The sequence below is a fragment of the Emydura macquarii genome, unplaced genomic scaffold, assembly GCF_026122565.2.
Source record: "Emydura macquarii macquarii isolate MOO-44397 ecotype Brisbane River unplaced genomic scaffold, CSIRO-AGI_Emac_v2 contig_3671, whole genome shotgun sequence".
Classification (NCBI taxonomy): domain Eukaryota; kingdom Metazoa; phylum Chordata; order Testudines; family Chelidae; genus Emydura; species Emydura macquarii.
Genome location: NW_027133808.1, coordinates 6,753,461 through 6,766,912, shown reverse-complemented (window position 1 = coordinate 6,766,912; position 13,452 = coordinate 6,753,461). Strand labels below are relative to the sequence as shown.

The 13,452-nt window shown below is 40.3% G+C and overlaps 1 protein-coding gene across 1 annotated transcript in view; it reads left to right on the top strand.

Moving 5' to 3' along the window:
- The window catches only part of UBAC2 (UBA domain containing 2), a 154,175-nt gene that overhangs the window by 132,463 nt on the left and 8,260 nt on the right, over positions 1–13,452 (top strand). Inside the window, exon 8 of the mRNA XM_067536923.1 lies at positions 6,288–6,410. Within this exon, the coding sequence (XP_067393024.1) occupies positions 6,288–6,410 (123 nt within the window). The remainder of the gene's footprint in view (positions 1–6,287; positions 6,411–13,452) is intronic.

Below are 13,452 nucleotides of genomic sequence, written 5' to 3'. Positions count from 1 at the left end.
ATATACTAAACACTCTCCCCCCCCCTCCCTCCCCCCCCCCCCCAATCCAGCCAGCGTGACAGTCACCAATCAAAAAACTGAGAATGAAGCACATGAGCATTAGAGACAAAGCATTCTTATTCAAAGGGATATTGAACTTTCAGTGGAGATCAGGCAAATTCAGTCTGACCATCTTTAGGAATCACCGCAAAACTTTCCTCTTTGAAAAAGCTTTTTTACTATACAAAGACACTCACAACACTGACACTTCCTTGTACCCTAAATGTCTACACAAAAAAAAACCAAAACCAAACCCCTACCCCAAGCAGAGTGTTGACCCTGAATTGAGAGAAGTGCCAAAGACTCTCTCAAGTTCACCAGAAACTTTATTATTGCTGTTCCTTTTACATGGGAGGTACTCAGATACCATGATGGGTGGCAGTAAAAAACCTTAGACAGAGTTAATGCCACTAATTTTACATCAGTCTTAAAACAAGAAATATTAAAATTTTCACCCTGTAGCAAAGTATATAGTCTCTTCTCCCATCCTGGATTATTGTCCTCTCCGTGTGATTTGAGAAAGAGAGTGTGTGTGAATATATGTCCATTTGGTTTATATTCTTAGCTGATTCACTTGAATGAGGTAGTAGTGGAATTCATAATTTGTATGAACTTTTATCAGTATGGAAAGGAAAATATTTGAGACATTATTTACTTTTAACACAGTAGATGCCTTAATTTAAAAAAAAATTATAAAACAATTGGGACAGTCAGAATGTCTGATCCTGCACAAAGGATCTTCTGTTGTGTAGATTATCAGTACGGAGCACATTGTATAACTTAAAAAATGAAATGCAAAAGCTGTTTCCTTTTTTCCATCTCTTGCTATGTGGTTACGTCTTTAGAAAAGGTGCAGAGGTCAGATATTAGGAGGTGTTTCCTGTTTGTGCAAACAGATGGCAAGTTGGTATTAACTCGGTCATATGTGATAACATTATCAAAATATCTTAGCACTTACAGAGCTTTCAAGAAAACTTTTTAAATACATTTTCTTGCTCTAAGTGACTAGTATTGACAGATATTTAATTGCTATTTAATAATTTTAGTTGATAGTTACTAGCTGCCCAAAATATAACTTTTTATTTTGCAAACACTGAGTAAAAAGCACTTTTTATAGAGTATATTGTTGCATGTGTGATATGAGAAACTAATAAAGCTGTCTTCCCTAAAAGAGACCAAAGGGATTGTATGAATTAAAAGGTTAGATGGGGGCTAATAGGCTGTGCATTCAGAAGGTTGCTTATTGACATAAGGGCACAAAACAGGTTCATTACTATAATGACTCTACCTGAGTCTGTTCAAAAAGGGATTACGTCTTTTATGTGCAACATGCATTGTCTTGTACACTGCAGGGAGAAAGGCGAGATACCAGGAAAGTGGATTAACTAGGTGACAGCTCTATTAAGTAACACATCTGGGAACTATCCAGCAATGACTTGTCCATTGCAGTTCATCCTTCATTTGTAATCCGTACCACGTGGGGGAGGGATGCTGTCAGCCCTCCATCCCATTAACATGGTCCCAGCACTGTTGCTGGGGCCTCAACGCTCTCCTATGACAGTTGAGGAGGTTGTCTCCTTGTTTTCCAGCCATTTGAAGCCCCAACCCCATTCCCCACTTTCTCTAGGAGCTGCCTTCTCTTAATCTGCTTCCAATTCTGGTTTATCAGGGAACGGGACCCCCTATTGAATGAGTACCTGCACTGGGCACCTGCCAAGTATGACAAAATATTTCACAATCCAACCTACCCACTAGGTCCCTGGATGCTGAGAGAAAGGAAAAAACCCACACCAACCAACTCACACTGCCCAGGCCAAAAAATTCCTTCCCAGCCCCCAAAAGGCAACTAGCACAATGCCCACAGCAAGGTCCCCAAATCCGCTCCTACACTAATCCCAGTGGGGAGAGGGAGGAGCTTTCATTCCTAGCGAGGATGGTGCCCTGAGCGGTAGGAAGGATTCATAAGCCCTCCCTTTGTGTGTGGAGCCAGTAGACTTGTGCTGCATCCTTTTATCCAACCCATCAGCCAAGAAGCCCCCCTCCTCAAACCCTTGAGGAGCCTGAGTGCCCATGAAGAGGGTGTGTACATTTCTTAAAGCAGCCAAAGGTTTTCTTTCCTCTGCTGCCCAGACAAAACATCTCCCAATACTGTAAGCAATTTGCAAAAAAAACTGTACCAGTGAATGATCATTTCTGCCATCACATTGATTTTTAGTGATGATGCAACTTAATTGTCTTCTCTGCTGTGGCCTAAAAAGCCAGGCCTTCCTTTAAAACAGTTTCTAAATAATGCAGGTCAACCTTAAGAGAAAGGAAGTGGCTGCTGACATGTGGACTAGAAATTCTACAACTTCGCTTTCCCTTGCATCCTATTGTAGGGACCAAGGTTTGAAAGCTGATGGAGATTTCCTGCCTATTTACTGTGACAAACTTTCTTCTGCTGCTTTGGGACCCTGACAGGAAAAAGAGCCATCCCATGACTCTTGGAGGAAGAGGAGGAGGATGCACCAGTAGGGAAGTCAAAGGAAAGTTTTCTTCCTTCCTTCCAGTAATTCTTTCATGACTGCCATCCACTGACAAAGTAGAACACTAAAACCTGAACTAAGAAAAGAGGGATAAACTGGTAGTCCCATCTTCCCCGCAGAAAACATGAGCAGCAGTCACTTTTGAGAGCCATGAATGAGGAAAGGTATAAGTTCCTAGAGAAAAGGCAGGGAGAGATTTCACACGTATCTCCTAGGGGGAGAGTCTTGAGATCACCATTGTCCAAGATGCCTGGAAGATCTCAAAAAAGCTGTTGGGATTGACTCTAGGTCTGAGAGATGTGGCACACTTAGAATTGCCTAATCTGGAACCTCATGTGAGTTCCCTTATTTATCACTGAATTTGCATTTAGTTCACATCATAATAAATAGCCAGTTCACAAGCACTGCTTGGATGTCACCAAATGGATTAGACCAGATGTCACTTCCACTGAGAGTGGCAGAGAGGCCAATTGCAAATTTACCATGAAATATTCTCCTTTTGTATGGAAATGGTATGCTAATCAACAGTGGGTGACCCTTAAAAAGTTTAGAGACTCCATTCAGGTAAGTCCACCATAGTGCAGATGATTGTCTGCAGTGTACCTGGACTTTTGCCTGTTAAGTATGCTAGAGGGGATAAAATAAACTGCAATTTAACATTTGCCATAAAACTGTGAATTGAGGGGGGGCATGTCTGAAAATTATTTCCTATAAGGCCATGCTTTACAGTATTTTTTTTCTCCTTTTGGCCAATTTTTTTAAAAACTGGAATATGTGGGATTACTTGATTTAATTATGATTTTTCCATTCTTCCTGCCTGGGGCTGGATTCAGTTAAATTCTCAGATTTTTATACAGTGCTCAACTTTAAACACTTCCCAATTTTGCCTGATAATGTTAATAATTAATAACTGAAGAATACTGGGGAATGACACCTAGATCCAAAGGCAATTGAAATAATTTAAAGGCACTTTAAAACTGTGAAAAAGTACTTATCTAATATGTCTATCAGATCTGATGTAGGTATTTCCAGGAAACATGTCACTGTGGTATCTGTTTGTCTCTGTTTTCGCTACATTATCTGCATCTGTAGTTTAATAAGATGTCTGTTGCAAAAGTGAATGTCTGAATAGTTAGTATGGAAACTACCTTTTTAAAGATTGAAAACACTTCGTTTTTGTGTGTTCTGTTTGGGTTGCCAGATACAAGGCTCATTTCTGAGGGAGAAAAGGTGTTCCTTTGCTGTGTCAGTTGACAAATAACATGCACTGGTGAAAAGTTCATAAACAAAACAGAATAAATAACTCACTAACAATGCTATAGGTACAGCTGGAAAGGCAGGACACTTATTCAATCAGCAGATAGACCAGTACATTTATAAATTAGCACATTTATTTGACTGTCTGATGCCTTGTGATTTCCAGTGCCTAGAAGAAATAGACAACCTTCTTTAACACATCAGATTTCTTGGAATACAGTCAGTTAAATGCACCCGTGGCTTTTTTCCCTTAATCAGTTAAAGGAAATAAATACAAACAAAACTGCATTAATGCAACATTCTGGTTAGATTTTAAATTAATGGATGTCAAGAAATTTAAAATCACTGAATTAAGACTTTCAACACTCTTCTGAGATAGGGGAGCATTATACTTGAGGAAATTGAAACCCAGAGTGTGTGACATTTCTAAGATCATGATGGAAAATTATGGCAGAGCCAAGAATTGAACCCAGACCTTCTGAGTGCAGCCCCTGTGCTAACCCACAAGCCAGTTCTTCCTCCCTAATACATATGTGCTATTTGGCTAAATTATGATTTATGTGGAAATCATCCTTTAAAATTTTCTGACTTTAAAGTATGTGTTTGAGGAGAGGATCCAGAATGTCTTCCAACATTGTAGCACTGAAGAATGGAAGTCTAGATTATGCAATCATTGACTCATTAATTTCAGAATCATTAATGATTGAATTGGTTTGTACAGAGGACTGGTGATGCATTATTTGTGTTCCATCTTACAATGGAAAAGCATATACTCTGGTCCAAGGAAGTACAATACATTGGTAAACAGCTCTCATTAGTATGCAGGAGGGCATACAAATACCTAATGCTTTAGATCTCAGTGCACCCGAGACTGATTATTACTAATAGAGTACTTTCCTGTCTTACTGGCACTTGTGCCTTTCTGTGCTTCTGGATCCTTCCTGCACCACAGCACAAGCTGGTGACAGAACAAGCTGGATCTCACCTCCAGAGAAAAGAGAAAACAGAAAAAAGAGAACAAATGAATCTGTTCATCAGGGGGAAGGGTTTGTTTTCCTAACACGAGAGCAGACTGGGCTGGTCTTGGTGAACTGAAAGAGGAGAGAGCAGCTAAGACTGTAAAAGGGCGTAAAGGCAGGATTGCCGCAGTCCAAAAGAAGCTTAAAGAGAAAAGCAAGCAGAGATGAGAAAAATTAACACTTTTAGGAAAGTCTTCTAAGAAAGAGAGTTCTAGGCCCAAAGTAGAGCAGTTGCAGGAAGGAAGCCCAGATCCCATAGAAACTAACAGAAGGGAAATCCTTTCCACAATAGAGGAGGGAGGGAGGGGAACAAGTGGCTTTATAAACACAGAAACCCCAGGAAAAAACACATAGAGATTGTAAAGGAACAGATGTTTTTTCATGAGCAGTGCTGCTAATATTACACACAATCCCTAAAAATACTTTGCTGATACATTAGTGTTATCTCTGGACAGTTATGTAAATAACACTTGACATTGCTGTACGTATTTGTTATACTGTAAAAAGTAAATACCTTACCATTCTTTTCCTGTAGTTTGGTTACATTTACATCATAAAATTAAATTTATGTTTTTGTAACATACTCTATACAAAATATATTTACTTTGGAACAATGCCAAAATGTGAAACATGATATTTAATCACATAAACCTAGGCAAGGAGGAGAATGTTTTCAAAGTAATTTCAACTGTTACATTCATACCATCACTTAGATAGTATAGTGATGGCTATAGAAAACTTTTAGATGGCAACTATATCATAGACATTGTCGGTAGGCTTTATCCTGAGTTTACCTCTGTGATTTTGGTGCCCTGAGAAATTCACTAATTGCCTCCTCTTTTATCTCCTGCATTTTTTGCCTTTCCCATCTATGGTGATCTACATTTCAGCCACTATCCTTCTGCCCAGGGAGAACTACACTTCAGAATTATTAATGCCAATCTTTAACCAGTGAGCAGAGCTGCTGTTAAGTAATATGAAGTGCACACACATCTTGATGTTATGGGCTTGATCTGTAGTCAGTGCATGGAACTCCTATTAACTACTCGTAGTAAGTGAAAGATCAGGTTTTGTCTGTTGCCACAAAAGCAGTCAAACTTACTTAGCTGGAGAACAAGAGATCAGCACTCAGAGTTCATCTCCACCGTAGTGTGCTGCAGCTCCTACAACATATATGGAACACTAACATGAGGCTTTAACAGGAAATAAATATGGCAAATGTCTCCTATTTATTAGTATATGTTTCCTTAATATAGCAGAAACATTCTTACTTATTAAAAACCAAGAAAATACACCCTTTTGAGTACTGTAACCATTAAAGACTATATTATAGCAGTTGTTATTGTTTGAAATAAACATTTTACTTGTAATATAATTTATACAAAACTGAGTTTTCAATATTCTTTTTGTGTTAAAAGGACTAATGATAATATGTATCTGGTTTCAGGGCAGGGTGATTAACTGGAATCGACTCTTTCCTCCTTTACGTCATAGACATAATGCAAATTATCAAGATAATCGCCAGTCTGAGCAAGAGGCACTTCCACCTGCTGAAGTTTCTGAGGAACAGGTAAATATTTTTGTATTTTAAAACATAATTTAAAAAAATGATGAGAGGTTGGAAACGTAACATTTTTCATAGTCTGTAACTTTATAACTGTGGAAACCTATACAAACCAACCTAATATGTTGGTAGCTCCAAGTAGCATACTAAATGACAGTCACAACATAAAGACAGTTTGAACTCATACAATCGAGTTTATGGAACTAGAGCTGCAAATTTATTTTAGAATTTCTGGTTCTGTATATAGCTTTTTTTTTTTTTAAACAACCAGCTAGTTTTACTATTCAAATACGGAAAACAAACGGAGAATAGCAAATAGTTTGCATTATTCCTGTTGAATATGGGTGGAGCTATTATGGAAGCTTTGATTCTCCTTCATTGAATTCTTCATCTAAAGTTTTCATATCAAGCCACATAAACTGTTCAGAAATAAAAATTTAATGTCAGCTGTGAACTGCTACCCATGCACAATAAAAACTCAGTAAATACAATACTGTTTTACTAATACAAAAAAGGAACTGCTATGTTATCTGTCTGCCCATTGGTCCTAGATATCATGGGCCAGATTTTTAAAGCTATTCAGGCACCTCCCATTGGGAATTAGGCAACTAAACACATTTAGAAATTTGGCCGATATTTTTATTTTGGTTAGCGTTTTGGTTTTAGAGAGAAAGATCAGTTCTTAAGAAATTTCAGAAATTACTGGTTAATAGTTTTCTTGTTTGAGCATTTGGATTGTTTTTCATGTGATCAAACCCTCCAAGTTTTAGCTAGTTTTCCAGTTAGTCTGCGTGGCTGCATAGGTCACGTTCTTATGTGTAGTGTTGTTGTGGCTGTGTTGGTCCCAGGATACTAGAGAGACAAAGTGGGTGAAATAATATCTTTTATTGCACAGAGCTCTTCTTCTTCAAGTTCTTTGTAAGCTTGAAAGCTTGTCTCTTTCACCAACAGAAGTTGGTCCAATAAAAAATATTACTTCACCCACCTTGTGTCTCTGAGGTCACATTCTGTAAATCTCAGGTCACTGCTACTTTTGAATGTTTATATGATTCAAGATTTTTTTTAATAAAGAAGAGAAATTGCTTTTATCAGCACTAACCAGAATCCCCTAAAGAAGATCATTCTGAATGAAACACAGTGCTGGCTGGTTTAAAATTAGAGGTGGCCCGAAACTGAAATCTTGACTCTAAACGTCCTTCCAATTTTCATAAGAATTGTAGGTTATTGATCCTCAGAACAGAAATTCCATCAGTGGTTTTGATTCTTGGTCCAATCCAAAGCCGGATAGGGCCAGTTAAGTGCAGTCAAAACTTTCAAGATCAGCTTGTGAGACCAATCCAAACCTGAACTCTGCCTCTAGTTCAGGTTTAGACCACAAACCCTAGTGTATACCTAAAATGCATTTGGAGCCAAAAAAGCATCCCCTCAACTTATCTCTAAGGCTATGTCTATACTGCAGCACTAATTCGAATTAGCTTATTTCGACTTTCAGAAACAGATTTATAGAAATCGCAGCAGACTGTCCACACTGCGGCGTTTGTACTGGTTTCTTGTGTCCACACTGGCCAGCCTTAATTCGAATTACAAAGCAGTGTAATGTGGGTAGCGATCCCACAGTGCAACTAGCCACGGTGGCTGTTTGGAATACTGTCTTTGTCCCAGGATGCAATGCTGCTTCCCCTATCCTTTCCCCGCTCTCTAAGAAACAGGAATAGGATTTTCGCGCCTTTTTTTAACTCCCCCTGATCGCCATTGCTGCAGAGACATGGAGACAGCTGAACTCTCCTTTATAGTTCTGATTGTGACAAATACAATGCAGCTTATCCTGAAATACTTTAGAAATAGAGCAAGAAGGTGAAGCAGGTACTGCACCTATGCTACCGTGGCTGCCCTGATACAGGCAATCGAGCAGAACAATTCCCAATTGCTGCAGGCTGTAATGTTTCATCTTCAGTCTGTGGACTGGAGGTTCTGGTGCAGGGAAACAAGCACAGACTGGTGGGACCGCATAGTTATGCAGCTGTGGGATGATGATCAGTGGCTGCAAAACTTTCGTATGCGAAAGTCAACTTTCCTCAGACTGCTTGGAGCTGTCACCGTCCCTGAAGCACACGAACACTCGCTTGAATCAAGCTATGACGGTGGACAAGAGAGTCGCCATTGCTCTCTGGAAGCTGGCAACCCCCGACTGTTACCACTCAGTTGGGAATCAATTTGGAATTGGTAAATCTACAGTGGGAGCTGTCGTGATTCAAGTACGCAGGGCCATCAATAGACTTCTGCTACGAAAGCTAGTGACTTTGGGAAGTGTGCAGGACATAGTGGAGGGATTTGCCACGATGGGCTTCCCAAACTGCGGGGGGGCCATTGATGGGACTCACATCCCCATCTTAGCGCCCGCACACCTGGCGACCGAGTACATAAACCGCAAGAGGTACTTTTCCGTGGTCCTGCAGGGGCTTGTGGATCACAGGGGTCTGGGGAGGTGCATGATGCATCTATATTTTGTAACTCGGGGCTGTTCTGTAAGATGCAGGCTGACCAAAAAATTGACATCAGAGGTGTGGAAATGCCCATAGTGATCTTGGGGGATCCTGCTTACCCCTTGCTCCCTTGGCTAATGAAGCCCTACACCGGCCACCTTGATAGTGACAAGGAGTGTTTTAATAAGAGGTTAAGCAGTTGCGGAATGGTTGTAGAATGTGCCTTTGGGCGTTTAATGGGTAAATGGAGGAGTCTCCTCACTAGACTGGACGTGAGTGAGAAGTACCTCCCTTCTGTGATATCTGCTTGCTCTGTTCTTCATAATGTGTGTGAAGGCAAGGGGGAAAGGTTCCCCCAGGGTTGGGCTGTGGAGGCAGAAAGACTGGCCGCCAATTATGAGCAGCCAGATGCCAGCACTATGCGGAGAGCTAACCGCGGAGCACTTTGCATTAGGGAAGCTTTAAAAACCAGGTTCTGCAATGAGATGCAGGAATGATTTCTGTTCAAGTATGTTGTTTGCCTTTGATGTTCCTGCCCTCCTCCCCCAACACCCCTTTCATATCTGTGCCTGACAAATCCCTCCTGAACAAGGTAATTTTTAATTAAAAAATGTTTTGAAATACTGCAAAACTCTATTTTTTTACATTTAAGTCATGGAAGAAGGGTGGGGGGGGTGAGGGTTCATTCACTGTCTCCAGGGATAGGGTGGTAGTTTGCTGGGGTGGAGGAGAGCACGGGCTGCATCCTGGACAATCTCCCATGAGACCTCATGGTGGCGGGGGAGGTGGAGGGCGGCATAGCCCTTGGTTCATGAGCATTGTGGAGGGGCTGCAGCGGGACTGTGTCCTGCTCCGCTCATGAAGATCCACAAGATGCCTGAGCATGTCTGACTGGTACCACAGGACTTTCAGCACTTCCTGCGTGGTGCTGCAATCAGTCTCCTGCATTTGTCTATGAGTGTCTGTGATCCTGTCCATGCTCTGGGTCAAGGTCAGCCTCCACGCTCTTTGCTCTATCTCCGCTGATGTTGAGGTGGTCATGACCTCAGAAAACATGTCATCTCTGTTTTTTGGTTTTTTATTCTTTTTTTTAATCTGAGTGCTGCATTTCTTAAAGGTTGGTCCAGTGCAGAGGTGTCTACAGAATGAAAGAAACGTAACAGGAGACACATAGTTAGCATAGTGAATACAGTGATTCCAATGTTACAATTTAAATAAGTAGCCAATGAAACAATGTCTCCAGGAAATTATTTCAAGTAGAGAAGGAAACAATGTATCTAGCTAATGATCTCAAGTTCATCATGAAAAAATGTATCTAGAAAATTATTTCCTTTCTCACATTGTATTTCAAAATACAGACATCAGCTGCGGGCAGGTTGTTGTGGGTGGGTGGTGGGGAGGAGGGGAACCAAAGCTTGGATTTCAAACCCTTACCGATAGCAAGCACTCACGGCTTGCTCTGGGTGTGGGGCGGGGGAAGCAAGGCTCGGATTTCAAAACCTCACAGAGACCAACTGAGGACAGCGTGGTGTTGGGGGGGGAGAATGCTTACAACGCAGGAAGCCATGATGCTGGCTTCCTTGATTGCAGAGAAAATCAAGGGAGTGATAACAGATTACATACATTAAATTTTCCATGTTATAACAGGTGATGTTAAACGTAGCGTTTCTCAACACATAAAATAACTGAGAACTAGGTTACCACCCAGTACAGGCAACGAAACGCCTGAGATCCCCCTCGTGCCTCCCACACCCAATGTACACGGACAGAAATGCTAATAAGAAAGAAAACTCACTGGATGTGCCTTCCACAGGATCATTTGTGCTGTTGTTGCAGTAGCCATGCTGAGAACAATGGGAAAGCTCTCTCCACGCTGGCAGCAAACACAGGAAATGAAGATTCAAATCTTCCCGGAGCTGCTTTGGGGGAGGGTACTTTAAAATGGGGCATCATGGGATACATTCCGGAGGCCAGTTAATTCGAATTAAGCCCTATTGCGTCTACACTGACACTAATTCGAATTAACAAATTTGAATTAGGGGCTATGCCACTTGCAGAGGTGGTCTTATTAATTCGATTTTACAGGCACCTTAATTCGAATTAATAGTGCACCAGTGTAGACACGGGAGTAATTAATTCAAATTAAGGGACTTTTAATCGACCTAAGCCATCAGTGTAGACCAGGCCTAAGTAAAATATAAATTGTCAAATTCTCTGCTTGTGTAAATTTGCATAACTGTATTGAAATTAATAGAATTATTCTAGTTTACACTAGCAAAGGATCTAACCTGAAGTATCTAGGTTCTGATTCATCAAAGCATTTAAGTATATGGTTAAATGCTTTGCTAAATAGGGAAGGACTTCAGTAAATGCTTAAAGTTAAATACATGCTTAAGTGCTTTGTTGAATTGGGTTTTTAGAGGTTATCTGATTGCACTTGGATTGCTGGCTGGTTACCAGTGAAATGCCAAATGTAAAAGCCTTTAATTAGCAAACAAGAGAAAAAAGCAAAATTGGAATTTAAAGACCTTGGATTTCTCAGTTTTATGATTTTAACTATTTCTTAGAAATGTATCTGTTAGCAAGATTTGTCTCCTGTTCTATTTTCAAACATTAGTGATGCTCTTAGTACAAAAATACCTGCTTTACTTGTGCATTTTTGAATACCTTAAATTACCATTCATAAAGTACATTTATACTTTCTCAGCAGGTCTACACTACAGAATTACTTTGGTATAACTGTGTTGCACAGGAATCTTGTGGTTCAGGCATACTTAGATGAAAAGAGTTTTGTGTTATTGCAGTTTGTTCCCTATGGTGCTCACTGGATACTCCTGTAAATGTGAGGTTCGCCTCTCAATACTCCTCCTTTAAAGTTAGAATTCATGATAGCTACAATAAAATCTTTCTGCTGGAGTATAGGTCCATAGTTACCTTTCACTCCAGTGCCTGCCTGCCTTCTCATTTAAAAAAAGTAATCTCCAATGAAAATGTAAGAATTGTGTGTTGCATTCACCTGGTTTTAGTGTCCGGATATGGTGCTGTCTCTTTTTTAGCTCCCAATCCCTCTGCAGGCTGTTAGATTGCCCATGTGGGTCTTCAGTGGCTTAGCCTTCTGGACAGGTCAGTTCAAACCCCTTCCAGGATACAACAAACTCAAATAGAAGAAGTTCCTGGCCCTTCAGGGCCAATTATAAATCAAATGGTTTCTTTACCCTGCTGGGATTTCATTCGCTCTCTGGAATTAAATCAGCAGGGTTCCTCCTGAACTCCTGTCACCAATCATGGCCAGCAATAGGCCCTGGCCTGACCTGGTTCCTTTGGCTGTTGGCCTAGGAAGCATTTCTCCTCACTCCACAGGATCCAGCCCACAACTGCTTTGGTAGTAGCAGGCAGCTCCTTTCATTTCAACCTGTTTGGCCTTGATTGGCTATTGCTGATCCCCAGCCCTTCTGGTTGCTGGAGAACCATATCTCAGTGGTTCCCAAAATGACTGCTCCTGGGATGCTTCTCTAGGCAAGCCCAGAGGTCTAATAATCGTTGCCCTTTTCCTCTGAGAAAGCTGTTTCCTAAGGTGGGATGTAGCAGAGCAGTGGGACCTCCAGCAGAGGGGGTCCCAGGGACCATTAGGTGCTGCTGGATATGAGCTCTAGTTTGATGTGAGACTATTGTTGCAAAGATGTCAAAAGTAGTTAAAAAAGCTGAGACATAAATGTTGGATTTAAAAGGGAAAACCACACAAATTATCAGTATCATATTTGACAAACTGACAATCATTAGTAATGTAGTTATATATTTGCTTAGATTAATAAAAGATTTTTGAAATCCAGGAAAAATGTTATTACAATCCTGGAAGCACTGCCAAAAAATCAAAATGCAGTTTTCTTGAAAACATCCAGCCAAAACTGTCTGTGTTCAGAATATACATAGTCTACATTTCCAGATGCAAATGCTAGATTCACTCTATTTACATTATTCAACATTTTCATGTTATTTAACATTTTTATCAATGACTTGGAAGAAAACATAAAATCACCACCGATAAAGTTTTCAGACAACATAAAAATTGGAGAAGTGGTAAATAATGAAGCGGACAGGTCTGGAAAACTTTGTAAGCTGGAAACAAGCAAATAATATGCATTTTAATATGGCTAAATGTAAACAGACACATCTAGGAACAAAGAATGTAACCCATACTATCATGATGGTGGGTCATTATCCTGGGAAGCAGTAACTCTGAAAAAATTTGGGAGTCATGGTGGATAATCAGCTGCCCACTTTTGAGGCTATGCTGTCTGGTTTCAGGCCTTTCCCCAGTAAGCGGGAGATAGTGAGTGCTTTTGCTGGTGAATTTTGCCAAAATTATTCATTTACTTTGACTATGATTGGAATAAAAATAAAACTATTTCAAAAGAAATCAGTCATATTTTCTCTTCTAACTAAACCCAATAGAAATGTAAGTTTTACATTTACTCCATCTTGAAATTGATATGATTTATCCATTTAGAAATTGAACCTGGCACTCTGTGTTATAACACAAAATGTAATGCTGTTTGAGTCAGCAT